Genomic DNA, 22,049 nt, shown 5'->3' with positions numbered 1-22,049 from the left:
TTAGGATGAACAGTGCATGTTACACTGAACTCTTAGACTGAACAGTGCATGTTACACTAAGCTCTTAGGCTGAACAGTGCATGTTACACTGAACTCTTAGACTGAACAGTGCATGTTACACTGAATTCTTAGGCTGAACAGTGCATGTTACACTGAATTCTTAGGCTGAACAGTGCATGTTACACTGAATTCTTAGGCTGAACAGTGCATGTTACACTGAACTCTTAGACTGAACAGTGCATGTTACACTGAATTCTTAGGCTGAACAGTGCATGTTACACTGAATTCTTAGGCTGAACAGTGCATGTTACACTAAACTCTTAGGCTGAACAGTGCATGTTACACTGAATTCTTAGGCTGAACAGTGCATGTTACACTGAACTCTTAGACTGAACAGTGCATGTTACACTGAACTCTTAGACTGAACAGTGCATGTTACACTGAGCTCTTAGGATGAACAGTGCATGTTGCAATGAACTCTTAGGCTGAACAGTGCATGTTACACTAAACTCTTAGGCTGAACAGTGCATGTTACACTAAACTCTTAGGCTGAACAGTGCATGTTACACTAAACTCTTAGGCTGAACAGTGCATGTTACACTGAACTCTTAGGCTGAACAGTGCATGTTACACTGAATTCTTAGGCTGAACAGTGCATGTTACACTGAACTCTTAGGCTGAACAGTGCATGTTACACTGAACTCTTAGACTGAACAGTGCATGTTACACTGAACTCCTAGGCTGAACAGTGCATGTTACACTGAACTCTTAGACTGAACAGTGCATGTTACACTGAACTCTTAGGCTGAACAGTGCATGTTATACTGAACTCTTAGACTGAACAGTGCATGTTACACTGAACTCCTAGGCTGAACAGTGCATGTTACACTGAACAACATGCCTAAACAATGTATGTTACACTGAACTCTTAGGCTGAACAGTGCATGTTACACTGAACTCTTAGGCTGAACAGTGCATGTTATACTGAACTCTTAGACTGAACAGTGCATGTTACACTGAACTCCTAGGCTGAACAGTGCATGTTACACTGAACAACATGCCTAAACAATGTATGTTACACTGAACTCTTAGACTGAACAGTGCATGTTACACTGAACTCCTAGGCTGAACAGTGCATGTTACACTGAACAACATGCCTAAACAATGTATGTTACACTGAACTCTTAGGCTGAACAGTGCATGTTACACTGAACTCTTAGGATGAACAGTGCATGTTATACTGAACTCTTAGACTGAACAGTGCATGTTACACTGAACTCCTAGGCTGAACAGTGCATGTTACACTGAACTCTTAGACTGAACAGTGCATGTTACACTGAACTCTTAGACTGAACAGTGCATGTTACACTGAACTCTTAGGCTGAACAGTGCATGTTACACTGAACTCTTCAGAGAATCCCTGCTGTTTATTCTGAAGTTTGTTTAAAGTAATATTATTTGAGGTTGCTGTTTTCATTAATCTCTCCATTTTCCACTCATGTTCCATATTAAGATCTTTGAGAATTGTTTTAATAAAATACACCTGAGTTATCCATATTGATTGCCAATCTGTATGCTTCATTTATGAGGCTGTTTTCAGGCATATTACGCAATCTCAACCAATATTTAAACATCTGTCTGATACATGTAGATACATGTAGTAAGGGATACTGTGCATGCTTTCCATCAGTTAACTAGATCATGCTGGGATACATACAGAATCTTGCAATTGCCTGTTACCATAGTTACCATTATTTACAGTTGTATGAAATGGTAAAAGAAAGACTAACAACTGGTTATTACGGATTACTTCATCTCTTTAAATCCAATGATCCCAAAGGGCAAGGTATTGTGTCAAGATGTGCCTTGCCAAGAATATTGTTCCATTTATGTGGATATCTGACACCAGACCAGTTACAAATCTTATTGTACAGGTAAATTGAAAACTGTTAATATCACTGTGTGCATTGCATACTACTAGTATATACATTGTATAAAGAACAATACCTTCCAATTGAATAAAAAAAAGTATTTAACGGTTTAATTTAATATCTCAATTTCAAAAATAATTGTTTGATTGAATATTATATCATACTTCCTTCCTTTTTTTATTCAATTTAGGATTGGTTTGGATAAAAAAGAAATGATATCTTTTGATGATTTTATCGGACAATTTAGAGACAATGAGGTAATCATATTTGGTGATTGGAATCTAAACCTTCCTGGGAAACAGACTGCTGTTGTATGGGATAAAATGCATTATAACAACTACAACCATAATAGACATGTGTGTCATTGGGTATGTAGGGCATTGGGTATGTGGGGCATTGGGTCTGTGGGGCATTGGGTATGTGGGGCATTGGGTATGTGCGGCATTGGGTATGTGGGGCATTGGGTATGTGGGGCATTGGGCATGTGGGGCATTGGGTCTGTGGGGCATTGGGTATGTGGGGCATTGGGTCTGTGGGGCATTGGGTCTGTGGGGCATTGGGTCTGTGGGGCATTGGGTATGTGGGGCATTGGGTATGTGGGGCATTGGGTCTGTGGGGCATTGGGCATGTGGGGCATTGGGCATGTGGGGCATTGGGCATGTGGGGCATTGGGCATGTGGGGCATTGGGCATGTGGGGCATTGGGTATGTGGGGCATTGGGTATGTGGGGCATTGGGTATGTGGGGCATTGGGTATGTGGGGCATTGGGTATGTGGGGCATTGGGCATGTGGGGCATTGGGCATGTGGGGCATTGGGTATGTGGGGCATTGGGTCTGTGGGGCATTGGGTATGTGGGGCATTGGGCATGTGGGGCATTGGGCATGTGGGGCATTGGGCATGTGGGGCGTTGGGTCTGTGGGGCATTGGGTCTGTGGGGCATTGGGTATGTGGGGCATTGGGTATGTGGGGCATTGGGTATGTGGGGCATTGGGTATGTGGGGCATTGGGTATGTGGGGCATTGGGTCTGTGGGGCATTGGGTCTGTGGGGCATTGGGTATGTGGGGCATTGGGTCTGTGGGGCATTGGGTCTGTGGGGCATTGGGTATGTGGGTATGGGGGCATTGACAGTATCTTGTTAATCCTTTATTTTTGAAAGACTGTCCAAAGAGAATGGTTAAGTCCTGTTGCTAAGAAGCAGTTGTCATGTGATAAAAGTAAGCTGCATCCTGAAAACTATTTAAGAGATAAAAGTAGAGCTCCAGCAGAGACACAGTCACAATATTCAACTGCAGCTTTTGCTCATGCCTTTTTAAGGCAAAGGGTACTTGAAGGGTAAATATATTTTTATGTTTTTCATCTCAAATTTGTGTACCCATATATGGTATTGTGTACATATATGGTATTGTGTACATATATGGTATTGTGTACATTTATTGGTAGTGTGTACATATATAGTATTGTGTACATATATAGTATTGTGTACATATATAGTATTGTGTGCATATATGGTATTGTGTACATATATGGTATTGTGTACATATATGGTATTGTGTACATATATGGTATTGTGTACATATATGGTATTGTGTGCATATATGTTGGTGTGTACATTTATTGGTAGTGTGTACATATATGGTAGTGTGTTCATATATGGTATTGTGTACATATATGGTATTGTGTACATATATGGTATTGTGTACATATATGGTATTGTGTACATATATGGTATTGTGTACATATATGTTGGTGTGTACATTTATTGGTAGTGTGTACATATATGGTAGTGTGTTCATATATGGTATTGTGTACATATATGGTAGTGTGTACATATATGGTAGTGTGTACATATATAGTATTGTGTGCATATATGGCATTGTGTACATATATGGTAGTGTGTACATATATGGTAGTGTGTACATATATAGTATTGTGTACATATATAGTATTGTGTGCATATATGGTATTGTGTACATATATGGTATTGTGTACATATATGGTATTGTGTACATATATGGTAGTGTGTACATATATAGTATTGTGTACATATATGGTATTGTGTACATATATGGTATTGTGTACATATATAGTATTGTGTACATATATAGTATTTTGTACATATATAGTATTGTGTACATATATAGTATTGTGTACATATATGGTATTGTGTACATATATGGTATTGTGTACATATATAGTATTTTGTACATATATAGTATTGTGTACATATATAGTATTGTGTACATATATAGCATTGTGTACATATAAAGCATTATGTACATATATGGTATTGTGTACATATATGGTATTGTGTACATATATGGTATTGTGTACATATATAGTATTTTGTACATATATGGTATTGTGTACATATATAGTATTGTGTACATATATAGTATTGTGTACATGTATGGTATTGTGTACATATATGGTATTGTGTACATATATAGTATTGTATACATATATAGTGTTGTGTACATATATGGTATTGTGTACATATATGGTATTGTGTACATATATGGTATTGTGTACATATATGGTATTGTATACATATATGGTATTGTGTACATATATAGTATTGTGTACATATATGGTATTGTGTACATATATGGTATTGTGTACATATATATTGTGTACATATATAGTATTGTGTACATATATGGTATTGTGTACATATATGGTATTGTGTACATATATGGTATTGTGTACATATATAGTATTGTGTACATATATGGTATTGTGTACATATATGGTATTGTGTACATATATGGTATTGTGTACATATATAGTATTTTGTACATATATGGTATTGTGTACATATATAGTATTGTGTACATATATAGTATTGTGTACATGTATGGTATTGTGTACATATATAGTATTGTATACATATATAGTATTGTGTACATATATGGTATTGTGTACATATATGGTATTGTGTACATATATATTGTGTACATATATAGTATTGTGTACATATATGGTATTGTGTACATATATGGTATTGTGTACATATATAGTATTTTGTACATATATGGTATTGTGTACATATATAGTATTGTGTACATATATAGTATTGTGTACATATATGGTATTGTGTACATATATAGTATTGTGTACATATATGGTATTGTGTACATATATAGTATTGTGTACATATATGGTATTGTGTACATATATGGTATTGTGTACATATATGGTATTGTGTACATATATGGTATTGTGTACATATATGGTATTGTGTACATATATATTGTGTACATATATAGTATTGTGTACATATATGGTATTGTGTACATATATGGTATTGTGTACATATATGGTATTGTGTACATATATAGTATTTTGTACATATATGGTATTGTGTACATATATAGTATTGTGTACATATATAGTATTGTGTACATATATGGTATTGTGTACATATATAGTATTGTGTACATATATGGTATTGTGTACATATATAGTATTGTGTACATATATGGTATTGTGTACATATATGGTATTGTGTACATATATGGTATTGTGTACATATATGGTATTGTGTACATATATGGTATTGTGTGCATATATGGTATTGTGTACATGTATAGTGGTATCAATGCATTTACTTTTATTTTACAGAGGTTTTAATATTCGACATCATTTGCCAGAAATATGTTTTGAACCTAACGGTGTTATTGTGTCTCCACAACTCAAAGAATGTATTAGTAGTGTAGGATTGCAACTAGAAGATGATCAGTTCTCAAAGCTATGGCAAAGGTATGTGTCATGTCAGTGTGTCATGTCAATGTGTCATGTCAATGTCTTATGTCAATGTGTCATTTCAATGTGTCATATCAATGTTTCATGTCAATATCTTATGTCAATGTGTCATATCAATGTTTCATATCAATGTTTCATGTCAATGTCTTATGTCAATGTGTCATGTCAATGTCTTATGTCAATGTGTCATGTCAATGTCTTATGTCAATGTGTCATCTCAATGTCTTATTTTAATGTCAAATTATGAAACTTGATGCATCAAGTTTTGTTCAATGTCATTAAAACAACTTAATGTTTTTTTGTAGGTATGATTTGGAATGTGTCGGTGCTATTCCAGCATCCTACTTCTTTACACAGATAGGACTGGATAAACATGGCCGTCCACATGTTACAATCAATGCTCTAACTCCAAGGCCAGGAAGGACATTTCCTAAAACATCCTGGGTGGTAAAAATTTAAGATTTCTTTCAAATAATATATGAATATAGTATGAGTATGAGTTGCTTATAAGTCTGTCTGTTTGTGTGTCTGTGTGTGTGTCTGTCTGTCTGTCTGTCTGTATGTAATAATAAATAATAATAATCTTTATTGAAACCGTATCCTGGAGTGGGATCTTAGTTGAAAATACAATAAAGTAATACAAAAAGATAGCAAAAAAAAACCAAAACACAAAACATTCATAGACAATTGAAAAGAAGGAAAAAAAAAAGTTTAATTATTTGGTGGTTGGTTGATGCATCTGGCATTTTAAGATTTTTTCTTGTCATAATTTGAAACAAGTGTGGATGAATTTTCCTAGTTCAATGATTGTTTTGTCATTTTTACTTTTTTATGTATGTATGTATGTATGTATGTGTGTATGTATGTATGTATGTCTGTCTGTCTGTCATGTGTCAAATCATGTGTGGTTTGAAATGCAAATTAGTATAAAGATTCTGACAGTTTCCTTGTGCACAAATACATTGCAGTCATATCTTAGACAATGAGGTATCTAGGTACATTGGCTACTAATCAAGGGTGCCAAATAACTGTCTTCTACCATCAGATCTGACTTTATTTTTACAGCCAAATATCCCAGATTCTGAAGAAACTGAGAAAAGCAAAGTAGAAGAAGAAAGTCAAGAAGAAATTGTGATTGAAAGACAAACACCATCTCTTGATATCATTTCCTACCTAACTAGAAGGGTAAGTACCTTTCATAGTTCATGAAATTGATATTAAAAATACTCAGTTGTGTATGAATGGATTTTGTTCAAACTTGGTACAAACATTAGACATTATGGAACCTTGATGTAAATCAATTTGTTTCTCAGATATGACTCAAAATGGCTGACTGGAGGCCATTTTGTTTTGTTGAATGCATTTTTTTTTCGAGACTGTTCAATTTCAAACTTTTTATATTTCTAAAACATGAGGACTCACAGGTTATATGTTGTGCAATTACTTGTTTTACTTGCATTGTTTTCTAACTATAAATTATTTGTTTTATTTCAGATGGAGTTTAATTTTCATGCTCTTCGCATGGGCTTTGAGCACTTTGATCATACTGGTGTAGGAGTTGTCTCTAAAATGGATTTTCACAATGTTATGAATGAATATGATTTCAAAATGACAAGGCATGAGTGTAACCGTCTAATTGAAAGGTAACTCACATGGTGAATATATTGGGTTGAAGGTGAACATATTGGGTTAGAGGTGAATATATTGGGTTAGAGGTGTATATATTGGGTTGAAGGTGAATCTATTGAGTTAGAGGTGAACATATTAGGTTGAAGGTGAACATATTAGGTTGAAGTTGAACATATTGGGTTAGAGGTGTATAGTATATTGGGTTGAAGGTGAATGTATTGGGTTAGAGGTGAACATATTGGGGTAGAAGTGAACATATTAGGTTGAAGGTGAACATATTCGGTTGAAGGTGAACATAATGGGTTAGAGCTGAACATATTGGGTTAGAGCTGAACATATTGGGTTAGAGGTGAATTTATTGCATTAGAGGTGAACATATTGGGTTGAAGGTGAACATATTGGGTTAGTGGTGAACATATTAGGTTGAAGGTGAACATATTGGGTTGGAGGTGCATATTGGGTTAGAGGTGAACATATTAGGTTGAAGGTGAACATATTGGGTTGAGTGAACATAATGCAAAGCAAAGATCCTGACATAATTATAGAACTTGCCAATTATATTTACACAACAAAAAGATTTATTTAACATTTAAATACTAGTTAAGTCCTTTTGTATTGTTTTTTGTACAATTCTTACATATATCTTGTTATTATTTTAAAACTCTTTTTTGCTGTACTTATCCTATGTAAATCTTTTTACATGGAGGCAATAAAGTTATTATTATTATAATGGGTTAAAGGTGAACATATTGGGATAATTCAATATGGTCAACTGCATGTTGACCATTTTTGGCTTACTCGTAATTAATGAAGTGAAGGGAAAGTCAAAAAAGCAAAGCAAAATGTCTGCTTTGATGTGTGAACTATGTAATTAGTCAATTACCATCTTACAATCTACTAAATTGATACATGTGTGTTAAACATCAATGAACATTATATAACATTGTATTGAACATTGTATTGTATTATTGTTATTGTTATAATATAATTATCTAATTTTTTAATCATTTAAGAGGTAAGGATTTGTTATATAGATATACTTTCAAAAGCACATATATTTTGTTACATTCAGTGCATGTGTTATTTCGGCTGACCCTCAGACAGACCTTTTTGGGAAGACCAACTGATCTCTTTTTTAGAATGACTGTCAGACCTACTTGGGACGACCCACAGACCTTGCATTATATGTATATTTGGTAGACATTTATTTATATTTTTATAGGTGTTCTGTGACAACCTCAGATGGTAATGTTAACTACAAAGAATTTCTCCTGAAATTTATGTCAAGATCTGAAAGAGATTTGGCTCACAGAGTTATATCAGACCCTTGTCACAAGTAAGTAGAATCTTGCAATACTGTAAAACCTTTTATTTTCATTTAATTTCACTATTTGCCTATATTTGTATATTCACTTTTGTCAAGAAAACAATGTCTTGCATTGTAGTTTTACAAATTCACATATATTCAATTTAGAAAAATTAAAACCCAGTGTTTTCATTATTACCATTTGAGTAGGTCATAAGATGAACAGTACGTGAGATTTGTTTAATTGTTGTATTCTAGATTTAACACACGTGCATTCACTCCACCTGGTGCACTCTCCATTCAAGACGTAGAAGCTAAACTTGTGGAATATTTTCATAAAGAGTTTCTACAATTACTTGGATCTCTAAGGTAAGTCTTTTATTTAATTGTTATCAGGTTTTGCCAATGATTTGATAACACTACATGCACCACATATGTCTTGTTGCACCATAACAGGAAGTTTATATGTGTCAGTGCATGTCCGGACAAGCCATGGGTGCCATGCAGCATGATAAAATGACTAGGATGGTTCATTATTACAATTAACTAGTTTATAAAGCATCATAATTTTCTTTGAAAGATATAATTAACTTGGTGTTGGTGTGAACTGTTGGCTTATGGACTTATCATAGGCTTGTTGGAGTTTGATGTTCTTATAGTGGTGATGACACATTATATTCAAATCTATCTTCCTTGAATTTTTAAGTCCTCGATCATTTCAGAGATATACTTGAACATTTGTGTAAATCTCATTGTACATATTACAAAGCCATGCGGTGCATATCATGATTCTAGACATTGGAACTAGAATTACAGCAGTTTTGATATTACTCTTCAGAGTGTGGGGTACCGATACTTTGGTAATGAAATTTACGTATACTTTGATTTGTCAGACATAGACATAAATACTGCACCAGACATCCCTGTATGACTTGGCTAGCCATTATAAATTACCTACAATCCATGATGTTGAGTGTGTGTTCAATTTCCTCAACAATAGTGTTTTCTTCTTGAAGTTTCAGTATGCTTGATGTGCTTGAGTGCTCTCTCTTTGCTACTATAGACTGTGCCAACATGATTTTGTAAATGAAGAAATCCACACTGGCTAATTAATCAGCAATGTATGCAATCCTGAGACCACACTGGCTAATTAATCAGAAATCTGTACAATCCTGAGACCACACTGGCTAATTAATCAGAAATCTGTACAATCCTGAAACCACACTGGCTAATTAATCAGAAATGTATGCAATCTTGAGACCACACTGGCTAATTAATCAGCAATGTATGCAATCCTGAGACCACACTGGCCAATTAATCAGAAATCTGTATAATCCTGAGACCACACTGGCTAATTAATCAGAAATCTGTGCAATCCTGAGACCACACTGGCTAATTAATCAGAAATCTGTGCAATCCCGAGACCACACTGGCTAATTAATCAGAAATCTGTACAATCCTGAGACCACACTAGCTAATTAATCAGAAATCTGTACAATCCTGAGACCACACTGGCCAATTAATCAGAAATCTGTGTAATCCTGAGACCACACTGGCTAATTAATCAGAAATGTATGCAATCCTGAGACCACACTGGCTAATTAATCAGAAATGTTTGCAATCCTGAGACCACACTGGCCAATTAATCAGAAATGTATGCAATCCTGAGACCACACTGGCTAATTAATCACAAATGTTTGCAATCCTGAGACCACACTGGCCAATTAATCAGAAATCTGTGTAATCCTGAGACCACACTAGCTAATTAATCTGAAATCTGTGTAATCCTGAAACCACACTGGCCAATTAATCAGAAATCTGTGTAATCCTGAAACCACACTGGCTAATTAATCAGAAATCTGTGCAATCCTGAGACCACACTGGCTAATTAATCAGAAATCTGTACAATCCTGAGACCACACTAGCTAATTAATCAGAAATCTGTACAATCCTGAGACCACACTGGCCAATTAATCAGAAATGTATGCAATCCTGAGACCACACTGGCTAATTAATCACAAATGTTTGCAATCCTGAGACCACACTGGCCAATTAATCAGAAATCTGTGTAATCCTGAGACCACACTAGCTAATTAATCAGAAATCTGTGTAATCCTGAAACCACACTGGCCAATTAATCAGAAATCTGTGTAATCCTGAGACCACACTGGCTAATTAATCAGAAATCTGTGTAATCCTGAAACCACACTGGCTAATTAATCAGAAATCTGTGCAATCCTGAGACCACACTGGCTAATTAATCAGAAATCTGTACAATCATGAGACCACACTGGCTAATTAATCAGAAATCTGTGCAATCCTGAGACCACACTGGCCAATTAATCAGAAATCTGTGTAATCCTGAGACCACACTGGCTAATTAATCAGAAATGTATGCAATCCTGAGACCACACTGGCTAATTAATCACAAATGTTTGCAATCCTGAGACCACACTAGCTAATTAATCTGAAATCTGTGTAATCCTGAAACCACACTGGCCAATTAATCAGAAATCTGTGTAATCCTGAGACCACACTGGCTAATTAATCAGAAATGTATGCAATCCTGAGACCACACTGGCTAATTAATCACAAATGTTTGCAATCCTGAGACCACACTGGCCAATTAATCAGAAATCTGTATAATCCTGAGACCACACTGGCTAATTAATCAGAAATCTGTGCAATCCTGAGACCACACTGGCTAATTAATCAGAAATCTGTGCAATCCCGAGACCACACTGGCTAATTAATCAGAAATCTGTACAATCCTGAGACCACACTAGCTAATTAATCAGAAATCTGTACAATCCTGAGACCACACTGGCCAATTAATCAGAAATCTGTGTAATCCTGAGACCACACTGGCTAATTAATCAGAAATGTATGCAATCCTGAGACCACACTGGCTAATTAATCACAAATGTTTGCAATCCTGAGACCACACTGGCCAATTAATCAGAAATCTGTGTAATCCTGAGACCACACTAGCTAATTAATCTGAAATCTGTGTAATCCTGAAACCACACTGGCCAATTAATCAGAAATCTGTGTAATCCTGAAACCACACTGGCTAATTAATCAGAAATCTGTGTAATCCTGAGACCACACTGGCTAATTAATCAGAAATGTATGCAATCCTGAGACCACACTGGCTAATTAATCACAAATGTTTGCAATCCTGAGACCACACTAGCTAATTAATCTGAAATCTGTGTAATCCTGAAACCACACTGGCCAATTAATCAGAAATCTGTGTAATCCTGGGACCACACTGGCTAATTAATCAGAAATCTGTGCAATCCTGAGACCACACTGGCCAATTAATCAGAAATCTGTGCAATCCTGAGACCAAACTGGCTAATTAATCAGAAATGTATGCAACCCTGAGACCACACTGGCTAATTAATCAGAAATGTATGCAATCCTGAAAAAAGACTGGATAATTAATCAGAAATGTATGCAATCCTGAGACCACACTGGCTAATTAATCAGAAATGTTTGCAATCCTGAGACCACACTGGCCAATTAATCAGAAATCTGTGTAATCCTGAGACCACACTGGATAAGTAATCAGAAATCTGTGCAATCCTGAGACCACACTGGCTAATTAATCAGAATTCTGTACAATCCTGAGACCACACTGGCTAATTAATCAGAAATCTGTACAATCCTGAGACCACACTAGCTAATTAATCAGAAATCTGTACAATCCTGAGACCAAACTGGCTAATTAATCAGAAATGTATGCAATCCTGAGACCACACTGGCTAATTAATCAGAAATGTATGCAATCCTGAAAAAAAACACTGGTTAATTTATTGAGAAATGTTTGCAATCCTGAGACCACACTGGCTAATTAATCAGAAATCTGTGCAATCGTGAGACCACACTGGCTAATTAATCAGAAATCTGTGCAATCCTGAAAAAACACTGATTAATTAATCAGAAATGTTTGCAATCCTGAGACCACACTGGCTAATTAATCAGAAATCTGTGCAATCTTGAGACCACACTGGCTAATTAATCAGAAATCTGTGCAATCCTGAGACCACACTGGATAATTAATCATAAATCTGTGCAATCCTGAGACCGCACTGGTTAATTAATCAGAAATGTTTGCAATCCTGAGACCACACTGGCCAATTAATCAGAAATCTGTGTAATCCTGAGACCACACTGGATAATTAATCATAAATCTGTGCAATCCTGAGACCGCACTGGCTAATTAATCAGAAATGTTTGCAATCCTGAGACCACACTGGCCAATTAATCAGAAATCTGTGTAATCCTGAGACCACACTGGATAATTAATCAGAAATCAGTGCAATCCTGAGACCACAATGGCTAATTAATCAGAAATGTATGCAATCCTGAGACCACACTGGCTAATTAATCAGAAATGTATGCAATCCTGAGACCACACTGGCTAATTAATCAGAAATCTGTACAATCCTGGGACCACACTGGCTAATTAATCAGAACTCTGTACAATCATGAGACCACACTGGATAATTAATCATAAATCTATGCAATCCTGAGACCGCACTGGCTAATTAATCAGAAATCTGTGCAATCCTGAGACCACTCTGGATAATTAATCAGAGATCTGTGCAATCCTGAGACCACACTGGATAATTAATCATAAATCTGTGCAATCCTGAGACCGCACTGGCTAATTAATCAGAAATGTTTGCAATCCTGAGACCACACTGGCTAATTAATCAGAAATGTATGCAATCCTGAGACCACACTGGATAATTAATCAGAGATCTGTACAATCCTGGGACCACACTGGCTAATTAATCAGAACTCTGTACAATCCTGAGACCACTCTGGCTAATAATCAGAAATGTGTGCAATCCTGAGACCACACTGGATAATTAATCAGAAATTTGTACAATCATGAGACCACACTGGCTAATTAATCAGAAATCTGTAGAATCCTGAGACCACACTGGCTAATTAATCAGAAATCTGTACAATCATGAGACCAAACTGGCTAATTAATCATAAATGTATGCAATCCTGAGACCACACTGGCTAATTAATCAGAAATCTGTACAATCCTGAGACCACACTGGCTAATTAATCAGAAATCTGTACAATCCTGAGACCACACTGGCTAACTAATCAGAAATCTGTGTAATCCTGAGACCACACTGGCTAATTAATATCAGAAATGTGTACAATCCTGAGACCGCACTGGCTAATTAATCAGAAATGTGTGTAATCCTGAGACCACACTAGCTAATTAATCAGAAATGTGTACAATCCTGAGACCGCACTGGCTAATTAATCAGAAATGTGTGTAATCCTGAGACCACACTAGCTAATTAATCAGAAATCTGTGTAATCCTGAGACCACACTGGCTAATTAATCAGAAATTTGTACAATCCTGAGACCACACTGGCTAATTAAATCAGAAATATGTGCAATCCTGAGACCACGCTGGACAATTAATCAGAAATCTGTGTAATCCTGAGACCACACTGGCTAATTAATATCAGAAATGTGTACAATCCTGAGACCGCACTGGCTAATTAATCAGATATGTGTGTAATCCTGAGACCACACTAGCTAATTAATCAGAAATCTGTGTAATCCTGAGACCACACTGGCTAATTAATCAGAAATTTGTACAATCCTGAGACCACACTGGCTAATTAAATCAGAAATATGTGCAATCCTGAGACCACGCTGGACAATTAATCAGAAATCTGTGCAATCCTAAGACCACACTGGCTAATTAATCAGAAATCTGTACAATCCTGAGACCACACTGGCCAATTAATCAGAAATCTGTGCAATCCTGAGACCACACTGGATAATTAATCATAAATCTGTGTAATCCTGAGACCACACTGGCTAATTAATCACAAATGTTTGCAATCCTGAGACCACACTGGCTAATTAATCAGAAATCTGTGCAATCCTGAGACCAAACTGGCTAATTAATCAGAAATGTATGCAATCCTGAGACCACACTGGCTAATTAATCAGAAATGTATGCAATCCTGAAAAAAGACTGGATAATTAATCAGAAATGTATGCAATCCTGAGACCACACTGGCTAATTAATCAGAAATGTTTGCAATCCTGAGACCACACTGGCCAATTAATCAGAAATCTGTGTAATCCTGAGACCACACTGGATAATTAATCAGAAATCTGTGCAATCCTGAGACCACACTGGCTAATTAATCAGAATTCTGTACAATCCTGAGACCACACTGGCTAATTAATCAGAAATCTGTACAATCCTGAGACCACACTAGCTAATTAATCAGAAATCTGTACAATCCTGAGACCAAACTGGCTAATTAATCAGAAATGTATGCAATCCTGAGACCACACTGGCTAATTAATCAGAAATGTATGCAATCCTGAAAAAAACACTGGTTAATTTATTGAGAAATGTTTGCAATCCTGAGACCACACTGGCTAATTAATCAGAAATCTGTGCAATCCTGAGACCACACTGGCTAATTAATCAGAAATCTGTGCAATCCTGAAAAAACACTGATTAATTAATCAGAAATGTTTGCAATCCTGAGACCACACTGGCTAATTAATCATAAATCTGTGCAATCTTGAGACCACACTGGCTAATTAATCAGAAATCTGTGCAATCCTGAGACCACACTGGATAATTAATCATAAATCTGTGCAATCCTGAGACCGCACTGGCTAATTAATCAGAAATGTTTGCAATCCTGAGACCACACTGGCCAATTAATCAGAAATCTGTGTAATCCTGAGACCACACTGGATAATTAATCATAAATCTGTGCAATCCTAAGACCACACTGGCTAATTAATCAGAAATCTGTACAATCCTGAGACCACACTGGCCAATTAATCAGAAATCTGTGCAATCCTGAGACCACACTGGATAATTAATCATAAATCTGTGTAATCCTGAGACCACACTGGCTAATTAATCACAAATGTTTGCAATCCTGAGACCACACTGGCTAATTAATCAGAAATCTGTGCAATCCTGAGACCAAACTGGCTAATTAATCAGAAATGTATGCAATCCTGAGACCACACTGGCTAATTAATCAGAAATGTATGCAATCCTGAAAAAAGACTGGATAATTAATCAGAAATGTATGCAATCCTGAGACCACACTGGCTAATTAATCAGAAATGTTTGCAATCCTGAGACCACACTGGCCAATTAATCAGAAATCTGTGTAATCCTGAGACCACACTGGATAATTAATCAGAAATCTGTGCAATCCTGAGACCACACTGGCTAATTAATCAGAATTCTGTACAATCCTGAGACCACACTGGCTAATTAATCAGAAATCTGTACAATCCTGAGACCACACTAGCTAATTAATCAGAAATCTGTACAATCCTGAGACCAAACTGGCTAATTAATCAGAAATGTATGCAATCCTGAGACCACACTGGCTAATTAATCAGAAATGTATGCAATCCTGAAAAAAACACTGGTTAATTTATTGAGAAATGTTTGCAATCCTGAGACCACACTGGCTAATTAATCAGAAATCTGTGCAATCCTGAGACCACACTGGCTAATTAATCAGAAATCTGTGCAATCCTGAAAAAACACTGATTAATTAATCAGAAATGTTTGCAATCCTGAGACCACACTGGCTAATTAATCAGAAATCTGTGCAATCCTGAGACCACACTGGATAATTAATCATAAATCTGTGCAATCCTGAGACCGCACTGGCTAATTAATCAGAAATCTGTGCAATCCTGAGACCACTCTGGATAATTAATCAGAGATCTGTGCAATCCTGAGACCACACTGGATAATTAATCATAAATCTGTGCAATCCTGAGACCGCACTGGCTAATTAATCAGAAATGTTTGCAATCCTGAGACCACACTGGCTAATTAATCAGAAATGTATGCAATCCTGAGACCACACTGGATAATTAATCAGAGATCTGTACAATCCTAGGACCACACTGGCTAATTAATCAGAACTCTGTACAATCCTGAGACCACTCTGGCTAATAATCAGAAATGTGTGCAATCCTGAGACCACACTGGATAATTAATCAGAAATTTGTACAATCATGAGACCACACTGGCTAATTAATCAGAAATCTGTAGAATCCTGAGACCACACTGGCTAATTAATCAGAAATCTGTACAATCATGAGACCAAACTGGCTAATTAATCATAAATGTATGCAATCCTGAGACCACACTGGCTAATTAATCAGAAATCTGTACAATCCTGAGTCCACACTGGCTAATTAATCAGAAATCTGTACAATCCTGAGACCACACTGGCTAACTAATCAGAAATCTGTGTAATCCTGAGACCACACTGGCTAATTAATATCAGAAATGTGTACAATCCTGAGACCGCACTGGCTAATTAATCAGAAATGTGTGTAATCCTGAGACCACACTAGCTAATTAATCAGAAATGTGTACAATCCTGAGACCGCACTGGCTAATTAATCAGAAATGTGTGTAATCCTGAGACCACACTAGCTAATTAATCAGAAATCTGTGTAATCCTGAGACCACACTGGCTAATTAATCAGAAATTTGTACAATCCTGAGACCACACTGGCTAATTAAATCAGAAATATGTGCAATCCTGAGACCACGCTGGACAATTAATCAGAAATCTGTGTAATCCTGAGACCACACTGGCTAATTAATATCAGAAATGTGTACAATCCTGAGACCGCACTGGCTAATTAATCAGAAATGTGTGTAATCCTGAGACCACACTAGCTAATTAATCAGAAATCTGTGTAATCCTGAGACCACACTGGCTAATTAATCAGAAATTTGTACAATCCTGAGACCACACTGGCTAATTAAATCAGAAATATGTGCAATCCTGAGACCACGCTGGACAATTAATCAGAAATCTGTGCAATCCTAAGACCACACTGGCTAATTAATCAGAAATCTGTACAATCCTGAGACCACACTGGCCAATTAATCAGAAATCTGTGCAATCCTGAGACCACACTGGATAATTAATCATAAATCTGTGTAATCCTGAGACCACACTGGCTAATTAATCACAAATGTTTGCAATCCTGAGACCACACTGGCTAATTAATCAGAAATCTGTGCAATCCTGAGACCAAACTGGCTAATTAATCAGAAATGTATGCAATCCTGAGACCACACTGGCTAATTAATCAGAAATGTATGCAATCCTGAAAAAAGACTGGATAATTAATCAGAAATGTATGCAATCCTGAGACCACACTGGCTAATTAATCAGAAATGTTTGCAATCCTGAGACCACACTGGCCAATTAATCAGAAATCTGTGTAATCCTGAGACCACACTGGATAATTAATCAGAAATCTGTGCAATCCTGAGACCACACTGGCTAATTAATCAGAATTCTGTACAATCCTGAGACCACACTGGCTAATTAATCAGAAATCTGTACAATCCTGAGACCACACTAGCTAATTAATCAGAAATCTGTACAATCCTGAGACCAAACTGGCTAATTAATCAGAAATGTATGCAATCCTGAGACCACACTGGCTAATTAATCAGAAATGTATGCAATCCTGAAAAAAACACTGGTTAATTTATTGAGAAATGTTTGCAATCCTGAGACCACACTGGCTAATTAATCAGAAATCTGTGCAATCCTGAGACCACACTGGCTAATTAATCAGAAATCTGTGCAATCCTGAAAAAACACTGATTAATTAATCAGAAATGTTTGCAATCCTGAGACCACACTGGCTAATTAATCATAAATCTGTGCAATCTTGAGACCACACTGGCTAATTAATCAGAAATCTGTGCAATCCTGAGACCACACTGGATAATTAATCATAAATCTGTGCAATCCTGAGACCGCACTGGCTAATTAATCAGAAATGTTTGCAATCCTGAGACCACACTGGCCAATTAATCAGAAATCTGTGTAATCCTGAGACCACACTGGATAATTAATCATAAATCTGTGCAATCCTGAGACCGCACTGGCTAATTAATCAGAAATGTTTGCAATCCTGAGACCACACTGGCCAATTAATCAGAAATCTGTGTAATCCTGAGACCACACTGGATAATTAATCAGAAATCAGTGCAATCCTGAGACCACAATGGCTAATTAATCAGAAATGTATGCAATCCTGAGACCACACTGGCTAATTAATCAGAAATGTATGCAATCCTGAGACCACACTGGCTAATTAATCAGAAATCTGTACAATCCTGGGACCACACTGGCTAATTAATCAGAACTCTGTACAACCATGAGACCACACTGGATAATTAATCATAAATCTATGCAATCCTGAGACCGCACTGGCTAATTAATCAGAAATCTGTGCAATCCTGAGACCACTCTGGATAATTAATCAGAGATCTGTGCAATCCTGAGACCACACTGGATAATTAATCATAAATCTGTGCAATCCTGAGACCGCACTGGCTAATTAATCAGAAATGTTTGCAATCCTGAGACCACACTGGCCAATTAATCAGAAATCTGTGTAATCCTGAGACCACACTGGATAATTAATCAGAAATCTGTGCAATCCTGAGACCACACTGGCTAATTAATCAGAAATGTATGCAATCCTGAGACCACACTGGATAATTAATCAGAGATCTGTACAATCCTGGGACCACACTGGCTAATTAATCAGAACTCTGTACAATCCTGAGACCACTCTGGCTAATAATCAGAAATGTGTGCAATCCTGAGACCACACTGGATAATTAATCAGAAATTTGTACAATCATGAGACCACACTGGCTAATTAATCAGAAATCTGTAGAATCCTGAGACCACACTGGCTAATTAATCAGAAATCTGTACAATCATGAGACCAAACTGGCTAATTAATCATAAATGTATGCAATCCTGAGACCACACTGGCTAATTAATCAGAAATCTGTACAATCCTGAGACCACACTGGCTAATTAATCAGAAATCTGTGCAAACCTGAGACCACTCTGGCTAATTAATCAGAAATCTGTGCAAACCTGGGACCACACTGGCTAATTAATCAGAAATGTTGAAATATTGAAATATTTTGACATTGATGTTATTTTTCTTCATCTTACGATTTAAACCTTGTAATGTACAGGAAGCTGGATAAGTTTAAACTTGAACTTGTAACTCAGAAACAACTTCGAGACACTGTGGATCGGATATTTAATACTAAAATGACAGACGGACAATTTAAAGATATGCTGAATGAAATTGGACTAGAACAGGATGGCCTTGTAGACTATAGCAAACTGATGGCACTTTTCAACAAAAAAAGGTATGGTTAATTTATTGTATTGTCCCACTTAAACCTTCCAATCATCTCACTACAATGATATCTGCTCAAAATGATGCTTTCTACCATCAGGGCTCCACCCTTGAACAGTTCTAGGCATTGACTGTGCCTTCATACCCGAAACATGCCCAATCATATCCTACCTGTATTTCCTATTATCTCTAACAATTGCAATAATAATTGCATGTTTGTGTAAATCATAAATTGATAGTTTTGCGAATGCCAAAATTAATTTACCAAGAATTTGCCCAAGACATTTGTTCTGACCACTCTGACCCACACAGAACACTGAGACCATTCTTTTTTCTTAGCTTTATCAGAGTGCCTAAAGTAGTTGATATCTAGACACCTCCTAACTAACATCTCCATCATTTGAAATAGGCCATGGTCTCTGCATGGTGTCTCCACTCCAATTGCCACCCCAAAGCCAAAACTATTCTTAGAGCGCCCTCACACTGTTGCTAGTGGAGAGCTTTTACAGGGAAGAGATTGGAATGAGAAAATGGAAAATAAAGCACAACAAACAGAACCTATCACTCCACCAGAATTTAAAAAAATGTGGGAAAAAGAAGCAAAAAAAGCTGGAATATTTGAAGAAGAGGACAAAACGTACCCACTTCGTGTCAGGCCACTTGCAATGGTGAGTTAAATTCACATAATTAAATTAGCAAATCAATAAAACACTAATGAACAATTCATTGTAATACACTAGACTACCCTTGTACAGTAACCAAAAATGTTAGACTACCCTTGTACAGTAACCAAAAATGTGAGACTACCCTTGTACAGTAACCAAAAATGTGAGACTACCCTTGTACAGTAACCAAAAATGTTAGACTACCCTTGTACAGTAACCAAAAATGTAAGACCACTTCTGTACAGTAACCAAAAATGTAAGACTACCCTTGTACAGTAACCAAAAATGTAAGACCACTTCTGTACAGTAACCAAAAATGTTAAACCACTCCTGTACAGTAACCAAAAATGTAAGACTACCCTTGTACAGTAACCAAAAATGTTAGACTACCCTTGTACAGTAACCAAAAATGTTAAACCACTCCTGTACAGTAACCAAAAATGTTAGACCACTCCTGTACAGTAACCAAAAATGTTAGACTACCCTTGTACAGTAACCAAAAATGTTAGACTACCCTTGTACAGTAACCAAAAATGTTAGACCACTCCTGTACAGTAACCAAAAATGTAAGACTACCCTTGTACAGTAACCAAAAATGTAAGACCACTTCTGTACAGTAACCAAAAATGTTAGACTACCCTTGTACAGTAACCAAAAATGTAAGACCACTCCTGTACAGTAACCAAAAATGTAAGACCACTTCTGTACAGTAACCAAAAATGTAAGACCACTTCTGTACAGTAACCAAAAATGTTAGACTACCCTTGTACAGTAACCAAAAGTGTTAGACTACCCTTGTACAGTAACCAAAAATGTAAGACCACTCCTGTACAGTAACCAAAAATGTAAGACTACCCTTGTACAGTAACCAAAAATGTAAGACCACTCATGTACAGTAACCACAAATGTAAGACTACCCTTGTACAGTAACCAAAAATGTTAGACTACCCTTGTACAGTAACCAAAAATGTTAGACTACCCTTGTACAGTAACCAAAAATGTTAGACTACCCTTGTACAGTAACCAAAAATGTTAAACCACTCCTGTACAGTAACCAAAAATGTTAGACCACTCCTGTACAGTAGCCAAAAATGTAAGACCACTTCTGTACAGTAACCAAAAATGTTAGACTACCCTTGTACAGTAACCAAAAATGTTAGACTACCCTTGTACAGTAACCAAAAATGTAAGACCACTCCTGTACAGTAACCAAAAATGTAAGACCACTTCTGTACAGTAACCAAAAATGTAAGACCACTTCTGTACAGTAACCAAAATGTTAGACTACCCTTGTACAGTAACCAAAAATGTTAGACTACCCTTTACAGTAACCAAAAATGTTAGACTACTCCTGTACAGTAACCAAAAATGTTAGACTACCCTTGTACAGTAACCAAAAATGTAAGACCACTTCTGTACAGTAACCAACAATGTAAGACCACTTCTGTACAGTAACCAAAAATGTTAGACTACCCTTGTACAGTAACCAAA

General features: G+C 36.5%; 1 protein-coding gene across 2 annotated transcripts in view; it reads left to right on the top strand.

The window, feature by feature from the left end:
* Positions 1-22,049, top strand: part of LOC144358017 (EF-hand calcium-binding domain-containing protein 6-like) — a 50,123-nt gene that overhangs the window by 10,007 nt on the left and 18,067 nt on the right. The window contains exons 3-13 of one of the 2 annotated variants that reach the window (XM_085506323.1): positions 1,762-1,934; positions 2,122-2,188; positions 3,090-3,265; positions 5,555-5,692; positions 6,001-6,142; positions 6,761-6,880; positions 7,190-7,338; positions 8,547-8,660; positions 8,889-8,999; positions 19,724-19,903; positions 20,303-20,561. In XM_085506323.1, the coding sequence (XP_085362449.1) occupies positions 1,762-1,934; positions 2,122-2,188; positions 3,090-3,265; positions 5,555-5,692; positions 6,001-6,142; positions 6,761-6,880; positions 7,190-7,338; positions 8,547-8,660; positions 8,889-8,999; positions 19,724-19,903; positions 20,303-20,561 (1,629 nt within the window). The other variant, XM_085506324.1, reaches the window with a different exon arrangement.

The sequence above is a fragment of the Saccoglossus kowalevskii genome, chromosome 12, assembly GCF_978046115.1.
Source record: "Saccoglossus kowalevskii chromosome 12, keSacKowa6.1, whole genome shotgun sequence".
Taxonomy (NCBI): Eukaryota; Metazoa; Hemichordata; class Enteropneusta; family Harrimaniidae; genus Saccoglossus; species Saccoglossus kowalevskii.
Note: the sequence above shows the minus strand (reverse complement) of the source record. Positions and strands in the feature narration are given on the sequence as shown.